General features: G+C 46.2%; 1 protein-coding gene and 1 long non-coding RNA gene across 2 annotated transcripts in view; both read right to left on the bottom strand.

The window, feature by feature from the left end:
- Window positions 1-6,667: 6,667 nt before the first annotated feature.
- LOC138061825 (uncharacterized) lies at window positions 6,668-8,596 on the bottom strand. The gene is made up of 3 exons (XR_011135771.1): window positions 7,599-8,596; window positions 6,806-7,005; window positions 6,668-6,724 (listed from the first exon to the last, which is right to left on the bottom strand). It is a non-coding gene; the product is annotated as an uncharacterized lncRNA (long non-coding RNA).
- Window positions 8,597-10,669: 2,073 nt separating this feature from the next.
- The window catches only part of ATAD3A (ATPase family AAA domain containing 3A), a 31,345-nt gene continuing 23,917 nt past the window's right edge, over window positions 10,670-18,097 (bottom strand). Inside the window, exon 16 of the mRNA XM_068915606.1 lies at window positions 10,670-13,970. Coding sequence (XP_068771707.1) covers window positions 13,791-13,970 — 180 coding nt within the window. The 3' untranslated portion in view covers window positions 10,670-13,790. The remainder of the gene's footprint in view (window positions 13,971-18,097) is intronic.

Here is an 18,097-nt window from a genome sequence, read left to right on the forward strand (position 1 = left end):
CGTTGCTATACACTGAAACCTGCCTTAAGTGAAAGAACAAATCTCAGTACCAGGGGTACTGTTGTACCACAAGGTATTAGCCCATTTACCAGAGCTAGTGCTGCCTGGTTTACACCACTTTTATGTCGGTGGTACCTCACACTACTATTCTTCACTATTACTAAAGAGGCTGATCCATTAGCTTCAGTGGAGTTGTTCCTGATATCTAGGGAGAAGCACACTGAGCCAAGAGGGGTTAGATCTGACTTGTACCCTGATGATACCCCTCTGCTGCACAAGCACTGCCCACGGCTCCCTTAGGAGGAACGGAACTGCTCTTCCCCTTCTTAGAGAGTGAGCCTGAGGCCCTGGCTAATACCTCCCCAGAAACCCTGCCAGCTCAATGAGCGGGTCCTGTTAACAGTCTCATGCTTCCTGCATTTCAACAGTCACCTCTCTCCTTGTATTACTTCTCTGAGCTCAAAGAGCACCTCAGTAGCCAGCTGGGCTTGGCTTGAGGGACACAGAGAGACTGGGGGGCCTGAAGCCAAACCCACCTCCAGAGTCAAATGTTCCAATAATGGGTAGAACTGAAGCACGAGGATGTTCTAACGAGGTTTAGCCTTGGCTTTCCGTGGTTGCAGCTTAGGTGCAGGTTTCAGTGTAGCCATTGAGTGTCTCGAAATCAACCTCCACATCCAGAGATGTCCTTAACTTCTTGTCAGAGTTGCCTGAAGCAGTATTGCTTGATGAAGCCCTTGTGCCTCTGACCAATCTGTGAAGTGGTATCTGATCCCTGTAACCATCCTGTTCTGGTGGGGAAATGCAGCAAATACACTCAGATTACATTGCTTTGGCACATGCTGGGCAGCAGTAGCCCTGCCAGTTGCAGTGGGAAGAGAGAGGTGGTTGGTTTTTTTTGTTTTTGTTTTTTTTTTAAATTCAGAGAAGAGTAAGGGAGGGGGAGTCTAGCCTCAAGAATGTAAGGAGGTAGCCCTCAAATTTTTCCTTCATTCCTCATTTTGTGTTGGGTGGGCTTGTGCTTAAATGGGGAAAACATCCAAACCAAATGGATAATGAACATTACCAGAAATGGACTATTCCCTTCTATGAGTTCCTTGACTCTGTCAGTAGCTGCCTATTGTTTGAGTGCAATGTCTGTGTAGGGAAAAGGACACCATAACACACTCCCTCACCTCCTTTCCTCCCTTCCCTAGCTTGTGTCGTGTGTTTCATTATTTGTTTCTTATGCCCAGGATCAGTTCAGTTATATATAACCCCCAAAGCTGACCAAGCATACTTGTTCTTTGCCATTTATACCTTTGTTATTCCATAGTGCCTCTTGTCTTGGCGCCTAAGTTGCTGTCTGAGTCTAAATAATTGCTCAGTCTATACTTGTGTCTGTCTGCTTCAATGTCTGTCATTCAGGGCTTCCTATGGTTGTACTATCTGCAACCACCTTTTAGCATCTAAAGAATGACTTTTTCTTTAGCAGCTCTTTTCCAAGACACAAGGCTTTGCAACCTCCCTCACTGTATGAGCTTTGTGCATATGGACTCATCCTTGACTGGCATAAGACACTCACTTCAGTGGAGTGCTACTCATTCAGTGCCAGATAAAGATCTGTTGCATTTGCTTTTGTGTGATGGCACATGCTTAGCTGACAGAGACGAATAGGTGCTGCATTATAAAACAGGTGCATGTCATGGACTTGTCTTCAGCTCTGAGTTGGAGATGGCACAACTTTTTGCAGGGGAGAAAATTCAATCATGCTTAGGGTAAATACCGAGTCTTTGGAATCAGCTGGGGAGGAGGGGGAAGGGGGGAAGCACTTTAAATAATCTTTCCACTTCATGCCTCTCACAGAAGAGAATTAAGGTGGTGATCTAAACTCAGACTGAATTGAAAGACTGGCTCTGCCCTGCTCTAGCAAACGACCTTAGCTAAAATATCATCAAATGTTAAACTTACAGTTGTAAGAGTGACATGATGGTGCACACTGATCAAGTCCACATCCAAATTTCAGGAAAAGGTTATGAGGCTCTGGAAGAAAGAGAGAAAAAAAAAAATCCTTCATAGTGCGTATTCCCATGGTTTAAGCAGCAGGATTTTTTTGTTTTAATCTGCTGTGACTGCAGCTATAACTCTGTGAGCCTGTCTCTTGCTTACACTTAGACAAAAAAAATAAAACCAATAATGAGTTCAGTGCAATTAAAATTACTGGGAGTGATTCACTAGTCTCAAATCCATGGAGACCAGAAGTACCCTCATACTTCTGGGCAGGGTTGTCCCAGGACACATTAAATCAATGGAACTGGGGAACTGACTAGGCCTTTGGTTCTCATCTTTAATACACGAGGGTCAAAAATTCCTTCCCATGCAGTAAGGCCAGACTCTATTTCTGGTCCAAGAGATTTTGTTCATCTTCTGTGCAAGGGTGATTTCAAGAAGCCAGCGCAATAGAGACACAAGGTCAGCTTGTTGCTTCTTTTTTCTCTGAATCGAGGAAGCAGCTGTAGATTTGATCCTATGTAACAGGGATCAGAATATGGCCCATTGCTGGGACTAGAGAACATTTCATGCTGAATAAGGCTGCAGTGTGGGAACTCACTGCACAGGAGCAGCCCTAGTCCTATGTGCCATTTAACCTTGGCGTTACACAAAGGAGGACTGTAGTTTGCAACACAAGAGAAGCAGAAGGTAAAAGAGGCAACTGTTTTGAATATGCAAGACCCTGGTATCAGCAAGGTATAGCTCCAAGCAGTACGCACTCTTTCTTGGCCTAAGATCAGCACTCTTGTCCCCATCCCATCCCCCTCAGCTGACTCCTTCAGATGTGAGCCTTACCAGCAAGGTATGACTTTGTGCTGTCTCATTCCTCTGTCCAAATGAGTTTGCTACTGTTACTTGCAGCTCAGTTACCTGTGAAGTCTGCTGTTGTGCTGTCCTCTTTTCCTGTAGATGTGCTCATTTTACTTTTGCCTGGATATGTGTGTGTGTGTGTGGGGGGGGTGTTTTCTCCTTGTTAAATTGTCTGAGATGTACCAGTATTGACTTGGTTGTTGTTGTCTTGCCTCTGATCCAGGCTTCATGAAAAAATCAAACAAACCCCAGACCAAAACAACAACAACAACAACAAACTGAAAACCCAACAAAACCCCCAACCTAAAAGAGTTCAGCTAGAGACAAGTGACTTTGGCATCAGGGAGCTGGCACAACAAGGTCAAGGCTAGGGAGGTGCTGGAGAGGACCTGTGGAAGAAAAAAATGTGGGATGCAAAGCTTACAGCTGGCAGCTGCACCTGCAATGGCAGGTCTATAGGGACAAAGGAGTGGGAAGCGTGCACCATGGCTTAGCACTTATCTGCCAGATGCTTTGAGGGAGGCTTCTGCAGAATTAGATAGTGGGGGGAATTTTTTGCAGCCTCAGAAGTGGCTATTTTTAGAGCAGAGACAGAGCTTAAAGCTCTGTGTGCTCATTCTCCAGAGCTGCGACTGGTGCCGGAAACATTCTCCTGCAGTTTTGGTGTGATATGCCCAGGTCTGGCTGCCTGCATGCAGAATGGGCGCATGCTGGTGACTGGGATTTGTTGCAAAGGATAGGTGTGGAAAGACAAGTGGAGGAAAGCACAGGCTGGTGAAATGCAGCAAGTAGTTCCTTTTTTAAATGCAAGCAGCCTCTTCCCAGCACTGCCCCTCAGTGAGATCCTTGCAGAGAGTGTAAATTTAAACCCATTCTGTGCCCATCCTCTTCCTGTTCTTATCGCATTCTTTCTTTCTACAAGAGCCATACATTAAAGAACAGGCCTGTGAAGACATTCACCTCCTCCACTTTGCTTCAAGTCTGGCATCAACTGTTCCATCACATTCAGTGGCACCACATCCAGTTTCTCCCTGCTGACAGGATAGGAGTACAGAAGGAAGGAGTAGCAGTGGGCCAAATTCACTGTAGGCATACGAGGTGCTGTACCAGGGAGGGGCTAGTAGAGCTGCACATCACTTCAGGAACGTTAGGGGAAGAAAAGAGCCCAAAGCCACTACACATGGGATTTGAGGTGTAGCCCACAGAAGATCCAGGTGCCATGTATGCCTTCTTTGGCCTGATGGCCTGGAACAATGCATAATACTCTCTCCAACTTAAGAGACAGTTTGGGAAGGTGGCTCCTGTAATATCAGCTGTCGATCTACTGTGCCTCTTACTGATCAGCTGGTCCTTGAGCCAGCCAGGGACCATGGGGATCATGTCTCCTGGCCATCCTGGCTGAAGTCTCTGGCAATATCTATCAATGAATTGTAAAAAGCCAGACCAGAGCCAAATGCCACGGTGCATATCCCAGGCATTCCCACCATGGTGGAGTGGTTTTAGTTACTCTCACTGCTATTCTCTGCCTCATTTTTCAGTTGCGCTCAGCTGGGAGAAGACAATCCCTTGCAAATGGCATCAGGGGAGCTGATGTCCAGTGGCTTCTCAGTAGACTGAAAGCTGATAACTTTGAGACTGCAGGAAACATTGCAAGTTCAAATATCAAAAACCTTTGCTTACTCTGGACAAGGTCTAGAAGAGCCCAACTGGGAGAAAACCCTCAGGGAATCAGCCAAGAGAGTCCTGATCCAAGGTCACTCCCCAGCTTAGTAGAAAGCACAGTGGCAAGGGAACATTTCACATGCACTGGCTCCCCGGGAAAAGGGAGCGCAACACTCACCATTTAGCTGTCCTTATGTGAAGGCGAGAGGTCTGCAGAAGTGCTAAATGACATGGGGAGCCAAAGTCTCATGCCAAACTTCACTTTGAGCCAGCTTCACAGCAGCAATTTAAATTCAGTGCAGCACTGATGAGGTGGGGGTTGAACATGGAGGAGCTGAAGGCCTCTTCTGCACTAACGGGACTTTGAAGATAGAAACAGCCAGCAGAAACTCCCAAAGCATCTCCCAGTGTGAAAGAACAGAGGTACTTCTATTACTAGAGCATACAGTACCAATAGAAAGACATTCAGCTGAAAGGCTTTGCAGCCTGGGTATGCTTGTAAAACAGATGTATCCTAGTGACAGGCAATGCAATATAGAGTAGGAGAGAACCAAAGTGGCAATGCTGGTCTTACAGACAGGGTGTTATCTGCTAGACAGATCACAGGATAGCTGGCCCTACCTTTGGATGGAGTGAGGATGAACTGTCCTCCTGGGCTGGTCCAGCTCCCTGTGGAACCTAGAAGGGCATTAGGAAGCAAGTGAATTAATGAGGAGAGGAGAGGATGAGAAGAAGGAGAGGAGAAGAGAAAGCCAGGTCTGCAACCTCCATGCATATGGGTGGTTGGGGCAAAAGAGGAGGAACGATGGGAGCGGTAAAATGTGGGCAGGTGGAATGAGGTGCTCTGCAGTAATTCTAGGCTGCCAGTTTGCTGCATCCTGGCTGGGCTCTCAGGATACTGTGGAGTGAGTGAGTGAGTGAGTGAGTGAGTGAGTGAGTGAGTGAGTGAGTGTGTGTGTGTGTGTGTGTGTGTGTGTGTGTGTGTGTGTGTGTGTGTGTGTGTGTGTGTGTGTGTGTGTGTGTGTGTGTGTGTGTGTGCGCGTGTGTGTGTGCGTGCCTGAGAGAGAGCGCCATCATGTGTTTACCACACAAACCCTTTTCCTCTTCTCCCGTACTTACAATTCATTTGCACTTATCTCTGTTCCAATGGTGTTGCTGATTTTATGCTTCTCTTCAAGCTGAGCACCAGGATTTTGATGGAGGTGTGACACAACTTCTGTGGAGAGTAACCTGATCTTGCAAGGTGCTAAGCACTCTCAGCTCACAATGGCTAAGGCAGTGGAATCCCTCATGGGATGGAACTTTCAGTTTAGGAAGATATTTTCAATAGTGCTCTGCAATGAGAAAACAAGAATGAAACTTGGAGTGTTAATCCTTCTTTCATTGTTTTCTACGCTCAAACCAATTTTGTATGCATCAGACAGGAAAAGGTTTAGCACATGTTGATATTAACTGAGAGAGAGAAATTATACTTTGCTCTGAGTCTAATCCTAGAATAATCTCTTTTCTGAACGAAAAGCAATAATGGCTTTTTTTTTTTTTTTAATACAATTGCACAGGTGAATGCCACCCATAGTTTGTGTTCTATAGAGGTTGTGCTGAAGCAAAGGGGAATTATTGGAGCAGCTGGAGGCCACAGGGAGATTGGTGGGCAGTGGGAGGGGTTGGGGGGCAACAGAAAAAGCACACTGATTTTTATTTGGGTCAATGAATGAGTGTATTTCAGTCATCCCTTCCCTTTCAATAATATTTGTATAATAGGTGACCAATTCAGCTCCTGAAACTAAGCCCATCCTTTGTTGTTTGTCAGTAAAATAGTTTTTTGCATGTTTTGCATCTGACTGTTTTTTCCAACCCTTTGAAATGAATGATGTTCTTGAGGTCAGAGCCTGGAGGCTTGCTGGGGCACTGCAAACCAGCAGGTCACGAGTTTAAGGACAGGGGTTTAAGAAAGGACAGGAGGTGCAGACATGGTTTGACTTGGCTGGGAAACAGCTGTGTCCAGCCCCATCTATGTAGAAGGGCTGTGTAATTTCCCCCGGATTACGTGACATCATAGGACCCTGTCCCAGGTTTTAGCCTGCTTATCTCACACTCAATCTTCACCACACAGGGAAACTCTAAGGTCCAAGACACTGATTTTAAAGGACAATAAATTACTTACTGGTAAAACAAAATTCCTGGTGCAAGCCACCTCCACAGAGAAGTATGGGCCCCCGGCCTGCAGTAGGCAAACAGGGAGGTCAGTGCAGGAAACCTAGGGTTTTAACAGGGGCAAAGGGAGGGGGTCTTCATTACTCACTCTAGTAGTACTGAAGCCAGCCACCATGAGCCAGTTCTTCAAAATTCCTCATTCTGCTCCTTTCCTTCCTGGTACAAGACCACACGTGTAAGCAGAGCAAGTCTGACACTGAGTGGAACTTCAGTCCTCTTTATGCCCAGAGATGCTTATGCATGAGTTGTTGCACATGCCCAGACCCATCTGGGCACATCTTCCTCAGGCTTGGGGGAGACAAAATGTGAAATCATATCAGGCAAAAAAATACCAACAACAATACTGAAATGCATAGCCTACAACAGCAGAAGAGAGAGGGGAAAAATCCACCCAGGTGGCAAAGCAGGGAGCTGTTGTCAAGGAACTGACTGATAGTGGCAGGACTGGCACCTCAGATCAGGTTTGGGGCCAGAAAACGGCCAGAAACACAGAAAAATGACCTGATGTGTTGACGTGAGAACACTTAGACAGACATGAAGCAGGAGCTAGAGACTGTGACTGGGGGCTTCTCTGAGCTATCCAGCTACTACTCCCTTTTGCAAGTCCCATTAAACAGTAGTGTCACGTAGCCAGGTTTTGAGAGGAATTAAGGCTTCGTTCCAGGGGATGCCATATCTCAGAAGATACCACCAAGATTTGGGAAGGCTGTACTACCTCAAGGAGTGAGGGCAAAGAGGAAAAGCAGCCAGCAAGGACACGCTTTGTCCAAGGACGTTCAAAGCAAGCTCTGACCAATGTGGATCCTTCCCCAGGCACCCAAACCCTGCTGTTGCTGCTTCATAGGGAGAGACGAGGAGCAAAGCAGCCTAGTAGCACTTACTGAGCATCCATTTGATCGAAGTCCTTTGATTTCCCTTCTATTGCAGCTCAGCTGGATAGACTTTGCCTTACCCAAAGGCCTGAGTGGTTGTTGTCTGTGGAAGAGATGCTGACTAAGTCACAGAGTCCAGCAGGGTACTAGGGGTCTGTGACAGCACTGATTCAGGGATGCATGTCATAAATGACCCAGAGGTTGCAGGTAGCAGAAAAGCAGGGTGGAGAAGTCATTTGGAGAAATGCTTTTCCATTGTCATTTTTGGCTTGTGGAATTCTTGTTGGGCAGCTGACCCAGATCAGCCCAGGGACTGGATGCCAGCTCCTTGTTCCCTTAGTGATATGGTTACACAGCTGTGCTGCCTCTCAAGATACCCCTATGTCCATATCTGCCTTCTTCAGCCTGGGATAGGAGTGCTGAAAGCCGACACACAGCAGTTGGACTTTCCATACATGCCCATTTGCCACTACAAAATTCCCTTTGTATATGCAGGGGTAACCAGTAATCCCCACTATATTGCCTCCACATTATCTTTTAGTTCTTCACCTGCAGATGGGTTTGCTATGTACATTTTCTCCACTATTTGCTTTGATCTGTTTAGGGATGTTTGCATGTATTTAGGCCTTAGAGCTGCCCTGGCACCAAAGGCCTGTGCATGCCTGTCCAAAAGGGGAAAACCCCCTGGCAGGGAAGGTCCAGACCTGGCACAGTGCAGACCAGATGAACACAGAGACAAACCACCCATAGAGTGTTGCAAACTCTCTGGCATAGTTTTGCCGTGATCCCTCCAACAGACCCCCCGTTACTTACATTCATGTGCCAACAGTACTGAGTCACTGGCTGTGAAAGATGGACTGCCTTCCATAAGCAAAGAACCTCCTGGCACAGCAAGGCTTCCCAGGTAAGGCCAGTAACTTACACCACAGACTGGAAAAATTCACCACATTTGCCACCAATTATTTTTAAACATGAGAACAGAGGAATAATATTGCAGTTAAGTGGAAATAGCCAAAGAAAATGGGGTGTGTGTGTATATGTAACAACAAAAGCCACCACCACCACCAAGTCTTACTTTTCTGTTCAAAACACAAACACAGGTTGGGAGTCTCTCTCCTGGAGAGATGTCTCCCTTGTATTTCACAGCATGAGACATGCATTAGTGAGAAAGTGTGCAATGCTCCCATTCTCCTTCTTGCTCAATGAATCTTTCCTCACAGTGTATCATATTCAAAAGTAAGTACTTTAATTGATGGCATCTGAGAATATAGATGATTGCATTAGAAATGTGTCTCCCAGATGTAACGTTGAAGTACAGAATAGGCATTTCAGCTAGCAGCGGCAAAGATGGGGAATGATGCATTGCTTGCTAATCCATCTTGTCCTAGATTTGCTCTCCAATACAAAATACTATTTTAATAAAATGCCATTACCTCATAACTTACTCAGTGTGATAGACAGAAGACAACCTCAGCCTGAAGTTGCCATCCTGTCCCTATATGGAGTATTAACAGATAGCTAGTTGGGTGCCACCTCCACAGGGACATTCATTCTCTGAGCCAACAGCAAACCAAACTTACTAACGAGGCTGACAGAAGCGACAAAAGCCCTGTATTTAAATATTTGCTGAGGCAGTAGTTGAACAAGGTTTGGTGGCCTTTTTTTCTCCTTTCCTGTTGCATTCCAGGTGAGCAATAGGAGCAGCAGCAACTGGCACAGCTATTCAGCTGGCAGCAGGGCATGAAATCACCTCCCTGGCAGCTAGGAGCTGAGTGCACAGCAAGAAGGAAAAGGCATCTCTTTTTAAAGGCAGGATTTAGAAAGTTGGTAGTAATAGTGGCTGGGACTCATCAAGAAAGCTGGCTTCATCAGCAGCTGCACTGATGCACACCAGTGTTTGACAGCATATGATGTGAAGGAAGAGCAGTGCGTGAGTGGAAACAGCCCTCTCCTGCTGCCAGCAGTATGAGTGGTAATGGACTTTTACGTACTGTATTAACAACTGCCCTGAGATGGGGGTTGGGTGAATCTGTCTGAGCTTCTCTGGAAAGGAGGAAGGATGAGAAGTCGCTCAGCATTTCAGATCCATGGATGCTGCTGCATTCTACCACATAAGGGCTGGGGAGGGCAAACATGGACAGAGAGAACAAGCCCGCACTGAAGCTCTCTGCTCCTGGCTTTTTGACAAGCACCACGGTTGCGCAAGAGTCAGCAACACATTGCTAAAAAAGCATGAAGAGCACAGATGTGCAAAGCTCTGACCAGGTGACTGCTTGGAGGATTTTCCAGGGTGGAGGAAGGTCAAAACACAAAAGGTCAAGTTCTGTATATACAAAGCCCTGGTCCCAGGAATAAGTGACTGCAGTAACACCTAGAGCACAGCATAGATAGGACAGGGAAAAGTTTGGCTATAATGGTCTTTCACCTGCTCCACAGTCTGCCTCCAGGCAGTTGGCACTTCCGCCCTCTGCTTGGTCCAGGTTCACTGACTCCTTAAAGCTCTTCTTTTAAAGGAAACTGGCAACATGAAGGGGACCCAAACTAAGAGCAAAGGCAGGGCTGTGGAAGCTTTCCCCCACATTACTGTCAGGAGTTAACAGTCTCCACCTGTGCCTGACACAGGCCCCTTCCCAGCTGGCCCCTCTTACCAAAAGCCTGTCTGGCCCTTGACAGACAGAGGTCTTGAGAAATGTTTGAACTCCCAAGATGAGATCTCTTTTCTGCAGCAAAACTGTAGCTGGTACAAACCTTCCTTCCGTCTCCACAACGAAAATATCCAATGCTGAACTCTCAGGTTTATGCTGGAGACCTCCATCTTCACAAACCATCATACATTCAAAGACTTGAGGTTAGAAGGGACCTCTGAAAGTCATTTCTTTCCACCCTCTGCTCACAGCAGGACTAATGCTATGAGGTGAAACCCTTCCCCTTTGCTTGAGCAGAGGCAAGGAATGATCAGCAGTTCTGCTCTTGGCCCGAAAGAAAACAGTGGTTGAAGGTGGCCTCTCTCTCTCTCTCCAGTTTATTTTGCCACTTGCCCTGTGCACTAGCACTCACAACAGATCAACCAGCCACCCAGCTGCATTTCATTTCTTTTATTAAAGTATGGACATAGCAATTCCTACTTACCTCCCCCCACCTTTTAAAAGAAAATAAATAATAAAGACAACTTCACCCATGTAATAGAGACAGCATTGCTCAATCCCACCCTTCTGGGCTGTCCAAGAGGAAGGGGAAGGCAAAGTAACTTGCCCCTTGGGATACAGCAGTCAGTGTGTCATGCCAGAGCAAATAATGACATGTCCATTCACATTAGAGAGGTTGAAACATCCATGTGATGTGGAAAGCAGCCAGCTGTTCTTCAAGATAGACAGTCCTTTCCATCCGCATGAAGGCCAAGCAACAGAACTCAGGTAAGGACTAACAGCAACCACTGTTAACAGCAGTCTTTAAAAGCCTGTAAAAATTCATTGAAAGATATTGTGCACTCATGCAAACCTGAGAATCTTTGGGTTAGCCCATGCTTCCTGCCGTCTTCCCTGCTACAGCAAGGGGCTACTTCCAACTAGTGTTCCTCCTAGCCTGCAATTTACCACTGCTGCACAGCACAGAGGCATGGATCACAGCGTTACAAGCATTTGGATCCCTCTGCTTCCATGTAAGAACCTGGAACAATCTGAAAGAGGAATCACATGAAATAGCTGAGACGGCAACTGCTGCGCCTTTCACACAGCTTTACAGCAGGATTCTCTTCCCAGCTACCAGTATCAGCAAAAGGGCAGTGAGATAGCATAAACACGAGACCTAGAATACCCTTCTCTCTCATTTCATGGAGATGATTATGGAACTGGGATGAAAAGCATCAAAGGAAGAAGTCACAATTAGAGATTTTAATCACACAAGATAAGACTGCTCCATTACATAATTTGTTAGCAAGGCTTTTTGAGCAAATGGTGGCTCTGCTTAGCTCCCCTCCATCTCTCTTCTTGGGTTTAAAAGAGAAATAAAATTTTAGAGAAAAACTCATTAGGATGCGGAAAGCCTACAATATCTAATCCTCTAGTACATCAATGGACTGAAGGGCAACTACAGCTAGGCTAAAGAGGACATCTAAAAGACATCTTAAAGATGACATCTAAGCTTATTTCAGTGGTTCAGAACAAAACCTGCAGGTTCAATTCAAGTGGCGATTCCTTCCCAGCATAGTTCCCACACGGCAATGAGTGTTAGTGGGGCACAAAAGTCTGAGCACACACCACAGATGTGGGACATCTGTCCTTAAGAAAGGGCAACTTCTAAAATAGGTTTTCAAAGGCAAATGCAGATTCTCCCTTGGCACCTAGGAGAAAGAAAGCATGAGACCCCTATTGTGAGAGAAGATGGCAGCACAAGGCAGGGGAGGTTTGCAGCCTCAATGCCTAGTCTTTCCTGGCATTCCCCAAGGCTGCCTGTTTTGAGGACACTGGTGACCAGCCCTCTTCGTTTTCTGCCCAGTTCCCACGCTCGCAGGCTCTGGTCAGCATGCATTTCTCAAAGCTCCATAACAAGTACCAGTAAAATGGACAAAGCAGAAAGTGCTGTCAGTTCCTGTCAGAGGAGAGTGTCTCAGCAAGGTACTCAAGGGCACAAATTTTTGGTCAGGCAACTGTGTTTGCCTAGCATAGCTACAGAGGGGGATTCAGAGTAGAGTCCAGAGTTCAAATCCAGTTCAAGTTTATGAAAAAAAGAAGAGATTTTCTGATGAGCCTCTTATATGCACACGGAGGAACTAAATGCCATCTATCCAGACAGGCTTGTCTTTGTGCTTTGACAAGGGCACATTTGTCAATTGCTCCAGAAATGCAACAAAGATTCTTATACAGCCAGAGCAGCTTGTTGGCATCAGCCAGCAGCAAATAAGCCCCCTCCTATCTCCCTCCCTTCAGATCGTGCTGGAGACACCTATGGGCCAGGCAGACTTACTGAGCCTTGTCTACTCACTTTGTTAGAGGGAGAACTGAATTCCTGAGGAAACCTAGCACTACTCTCAGACTAGCTGTATCAGCAAGTACCTGGCTGGAGAAAGCAAAAAAAGGGATGTGGGCTATAGAGTCAGAACAGATACTTCAGAAGCTGGGAAGCAGCCATTCCCACTGCAGCTCAGCATAGTGTCTGAAAGGCTATACAGAAGCCTGATGGCTGCTGTCAAGACTGTGCTATAGAAGTCCCAGTTACTCCACTGCAGTTCAATTAGCCTTCTGGAATCCAGAGAAGGCCGGGTTATTCTACAGTGCTACACTACAAGGAGATAAAAGCTCTAGAGCAGGACTTCTCAGTGCTGAAGGCTAAATGTCTCAAGCCTGAAGGCTTCACCTCTGCTAATATTCAATCTAATAATGTTTCTCCCTCTCCCAAGTATGGCTGTGCCACTCTACTGCTCAAGAACCAATACTGAAGGGCAGGCTGAGGTAAAACCATGCACAGGAGCACGTGAAGCACAACTCTTATGAGAAGTTTCTGTACAGTGGCGGGACTAAGCTGCACCCTCAGCAGGGTAGCTCTCTGGCCATTCTCCAAGAGACCCAACACAGACAGGACTGTACAAAACAGTAACCAGGCACCAGCAGCAGTAGCAACATCACATGCCTCTGTGTCACAAAAGCTACCCTCACTCTGTTAAGGGGTGACAGTGAGAGAGCAAGGAGTGATCCCATGCAGAGCTTTGAGCAAGGAGGACATGTCCCGGGTGAGGTGGAGTGGAAGACTTGAGAAATCACCTCTGCTGGAACGCAAAGCCTCAGAAGTGAAACATAAGGGAGTGGCATGGCTTGGACAATCCCTGGGTTTGCGTAGGCCCAGGTCACTGGGACACTTCAGACCAATGTCAAATTGCTGAAAAGTATTTGGAATTTGGGCCTCTCAAGCAAGATGGCCCATACAGACTAGCACAGTCAATGGTGTTTCAGCAAAAGGGTCCTTTAATGCAGTTGCTTCTGCCTTATTCAAACCATTTTTTTTCTGGTGTGCTCCAAAAACATGAAAAATAGACACCAAAAAACACCAAAAGCAGGCTGAGGCAGCATCCTCTCCCCCTGCCTTGCACCAATGGACACGGGCCTTCCTTAACACATGATTCCACAAATATTTACCCAGGTGACCCTCCCAACTTCTTCCCCTGCACACTTCCCCACACATGTTGGTCTGAAGCCTGCAGACTGCTTCTCACACTGGTGTTCCTTTGGGAAAAGACAGGGGTGGGTTCCTGACAGCCCCTCCGCTTGCTTCAGCATCCTCTATTTTCAGCCAGTCCATTTTCTGTCTGTGTTGCTGCACAGCATCAGCTACCCGGGCATCAATCATGGCCTCTGTAAGGACACCATCCTCTGATGCATAAGCTGCAGCCTAGGGAGGGAAAGGCAGGAGGGAGACAGGTTAGTGATGGCAAATCCTAGGATCAGTAAAGAGCTGACACTGGTCCCTCTCTATTTGTTTCTCTGTGTATCTTTGTCCCCACACTACCTAGCACAATACTCATTCTTCTTCCAAGTCACTGGCGGTGCCAGAGCAGTCTAGTGCATCTCTATCAGAGACATTCTCTTGATGCAGCTGCAGCAGGGACTGGCATACATCAATTGCCCAAGCACTGAGATCCAGTCACAGCTGCCTTAAGTCTTTGTCTCTGCCAACAGGCACCTTTGCCTATCCACCCCTGATTTCCTGATGCCAGATCTCTGCCTTCTGTGGAAAGAAGGCCACAGGTTCAGAACAGTGAACATTATTAGCACTGCTGGGCTGCAGTCATACTTGGCTTGTTTAAATTTCCTCTCCTGCTTTAAAAGCACTTCACATAGGAAGCCAACAAGGTAAAGAATAAAAGGCACAGATGGTGACTGAACAACTTCATCCAAGGCAACAGAGAGGTTTTACACACTTACATAGGAGGACTAAAATCTGTGTCAGGGTGAATGTGGGCAATGCGGCACTTCTAAAATGGTGTCTAGAGTGCACTGATAAATCAAGATTTATTAAGCGTTTTCAGAGCCGAAGCACCGTACAAGCCTTGTCAGATGTGTCAGGAATGCCCCAATCTTGCTCGTCTCCAGCTTTCTGCTAGGAATCTCCCCTGCATCACTTCCATGATGTATCAGCTCCCATCCCATACTTCTCTACCTGTGTAGCCTTCCCTTTCTTTCCCCCTCCACCCATACCCCAACTTCCATCTCTCCAGTTCTACTTGGAGAATTAACACCTGTTCCTGCTGCTACTTCAATAGGCTGCAAGAACTTGATCACCCTTGCAGAACAGTTGAAAAGTACTGGTGTCCTGCAAAGCAGCCCCCAAGATTTCCAGTGGCAGGTTAGCAGAAACAGGACTGTGTGCCACTGCTCCTTAGCTGCAGCAAAAGGGTGCAGGTTGCTTTTGTCCAAACACGCAGGACAGCTAGGACTCCACTGACTGCCATCTTGCAGATGACAACATAGCAGCACACTCTTAAAGGAAGGAAAGGATGCTTATATTGCTATCTGAACAACCCATCTCCAAGGTAACACAGCAACTCCAAGCTACAGATTTCTAAATCTGGTTAACTCCCTATGCAAGTGCCCCTGCAAGCAACTCAGTGCTGTAGTTTCTTGCACAGCTACACTAGCAAGGGAGCTTGACACAATGCAGGGTGGCACCCCCTCCAGCTTCTCACATCCATGATGCCTCCCCCAAATAGCAGCAAGAGCCCCAAACTTCTGCCCACTTCTCTTCCAAAGAGTTTTTATGCCACAGATTGCCACATGCCAATCATTCTGTCTGCAGGGCTTTCCTTGAGATCCCAGTTAGGAAGAGAAGCTTTGTCTTTCAAGGCAGAGGCTGAAGCGCATTTGTAAGGTGTTACAATACAGGCTCCATAAATCATTAATGAGGCAAATCATCAAGGCTTCCAAACCTCATTCTGTTTGCTGCATCCAAGTTCTAACAAGTCAGCAAAAGCATCACTGAAAAAAAAAAATTACAGTGTGACCATTTTATGCTCCTACTAGCCAGTGATACAGATGGGAAAGAAGTGAACCCCACATTAAGCTGTTGCACTGGTCAGTATCATCACAGTACTGACAGGGCAGGTTACACTTGCCTATTAAGATTACTGCTGCCTCACTGCAGGAGGGACAATTCTTTCAATAAAGGGACAAAAGGTTACAGAGTTGGTTCTCAGCCTTCTCTGGCTTTCATTCCAGTCCTTATTCCGTAGTCATTTTTGGAGATCTGTATAGATCACAAGAGAAAGGAGGCCTCACTGCATAAGCCACATATAAACATGGAGCTGAAAGGCACTGCTCTTTACTGCAAGAAGCATCAAAATAGATTCCTCCCCATGCAGAACCTTGGCAGCCCTTCCTTAAAGCAGAAAGGACTAGTTAGGCAAATGCCCACACCTCAAATTAGGATAACACTGGCTGCAGGTGAGGAGTGCAGAGGAGGAGAAAGGAGCCTGCAAATGGAGAATTCACTGTGCATAAACGCACTTGTCCTCTATATTCAACAACAGAGCAGGAGACATTCTGAGCGCAGCAATGAGGCCGTTACTGCCTGCAAAACGGCAGCAGAAGAGCAGTGTTTCCATAACCTGCCTGCTTCCACAAATATTCACGGCAACTGTATTGAGCCATGCGCTGTTTTCTCTCACCACTGTGAAAGGGGCACAGTGGAAAGGCTCTGTTCAGTTGGAATAACCCCTCTGACTCATCTACCCTTTTTTTTTGCAGGGTAAGACTGGGGAGCTAAAGGTAAGAGGAGCCAACATCCCTTTGCCAGTGCAGTCCTCCAGCCAGCAAGATCTAGTGTTTTAAGATGGAATAAGTGCTTCCTGGAATGTGCATATGCACCTCCATAGAACAGAGAGGATGCATTCCCTTCCTCCTTGCCACTGCATAGACCATAAATTCAATGGTGGAGACTCCTGCAAAGCTGTGCAGTTTACGCTCTGTTGATTTTCTCAATGACTTTCTATTTATAGAAAGCCTCAGGTCCTAGCTGTCACAAAAGCAAATGGGGGAAGCAACTGTCCCTTCTGGGCGAAGCTTGCATGCACATGTGCGCACATGCATGCATGCACACGCACACACACAAATGGCATTGTGCTTCATTTATATTCATACCTCTGCCTTCTGCATGAAGAAATTTTAACTCATTTTCTGCAATGCAATTATTCCGGCTTTATAACTCAGTTACAGCTATGAAATCCGAAAATAAATTATTCTGGGAAGAAGGAGAGGGATGGAGAACACATGATGAGCCCAGCCTAAATGACAAAAGTGTCACGGTTTGTTTCTAAAGTACATCAATGGGTTTAAGTTCAGGTTGCAACTACTGTAAAAGATCTGAATGGAACTTTAAAGTGTGTAAATACATCTGATCCATGCTATAATTGTAAAGAATTAGATATGGAGAACAGAAAAGCACCAGGACAAAAGGAAAGGCTCAGTCTTCTGCAGAAGAGAAGTGTTAAAATGGATTTCTAGCATGCAGACTGCTTGCTGCACCACAGAAAATCTTTTTCCCAGCACTAAAAATTAAGATCCTCTGCTTTTCTGCATCTTAATTTTTCTGTTTGGAAAATCCAGGACAAACTGAGCTAGACTGAAACAAGAGTGAAACAAAACTTTTAAACGACAGCCAATCCATTTCAAACCCAGATTACAGTGGAATTAAACTTGTGAAAGATGTAGCTATTGCTCAGACCTCTAGTTTAAATGGGATGCTTATGTTACCAGCAATATTGGTAGAGCATGCCAAAAACATCTTCATGGAACATGACTGTGAAGCCATGGGACAGCAGAGTGGCCATACGCTAACATTCTAGGTAAGTTGTCAGCTCTTACCCAAAGAGTATGATGGTTTCTCCTCCTGCTCCCTCAGAACTTTACCTTTCCCCTAAACAACCTCCGGTTTCAGTTCTGGCCCTGAAAGGTAACCCCTGGCAGGCTAAGCAAAGCTGAAGTGGGTCCCAGAGGCTCAAAACTTTGGCAGAACATGACAAATACCTTCCTGACAGCTTTCTACAAGAGCTCTCTGCCCATTTCCTCCAGCACTTCTGCCGGTTCAGGAATGCAAGCAGAAGCAGCAACGCAGATGCCTTACAGCACCTTTTCTAGTCCCGCCACTGCTTCAATGGGCGATCTGATTAGGTTTAAGCGCATGGACGTTAGGATGGAAATTAAGAACAACAAGGTCCCAGTCAGCTTGAGGTAACAGAAGACCTCATAGACCTCACGGAACACAGCAATACTTCACATAGATTAAGCCTGCCATTTTGCTCCCTCTGCATTCGGTTCTGCTGTCCAGACACTAGTTAAGGCTTTGTTCAAGGCATGCCTACAGAGGTATAATGCTTACAGATAGCAACACTGCAAATGGTTCATGGAGGAAAAAACTAATTACAAAAATATATATGCAAATCTCAGGTGAATTAAGTGACAGGCATGTTGCAATTAAGCCTACACTTTGGAGATGAGCTCCAGGTCTTAGCAGGGCATCATGCA

The sequence above is a fragment of the Struthio camelus genome, chromosome 21 (genome assembly GCF_040807025.1).
Source record: "Struthio camelus isolate bStrCam1 chromosome 21, bStrCam1.hap1, whole genome shotgun sequence".
NCBI lineage: Eukaryota > Metazoa > Chordata > Aves > Struthioniformes > Struthionidae > Struthio > Struthio camelus.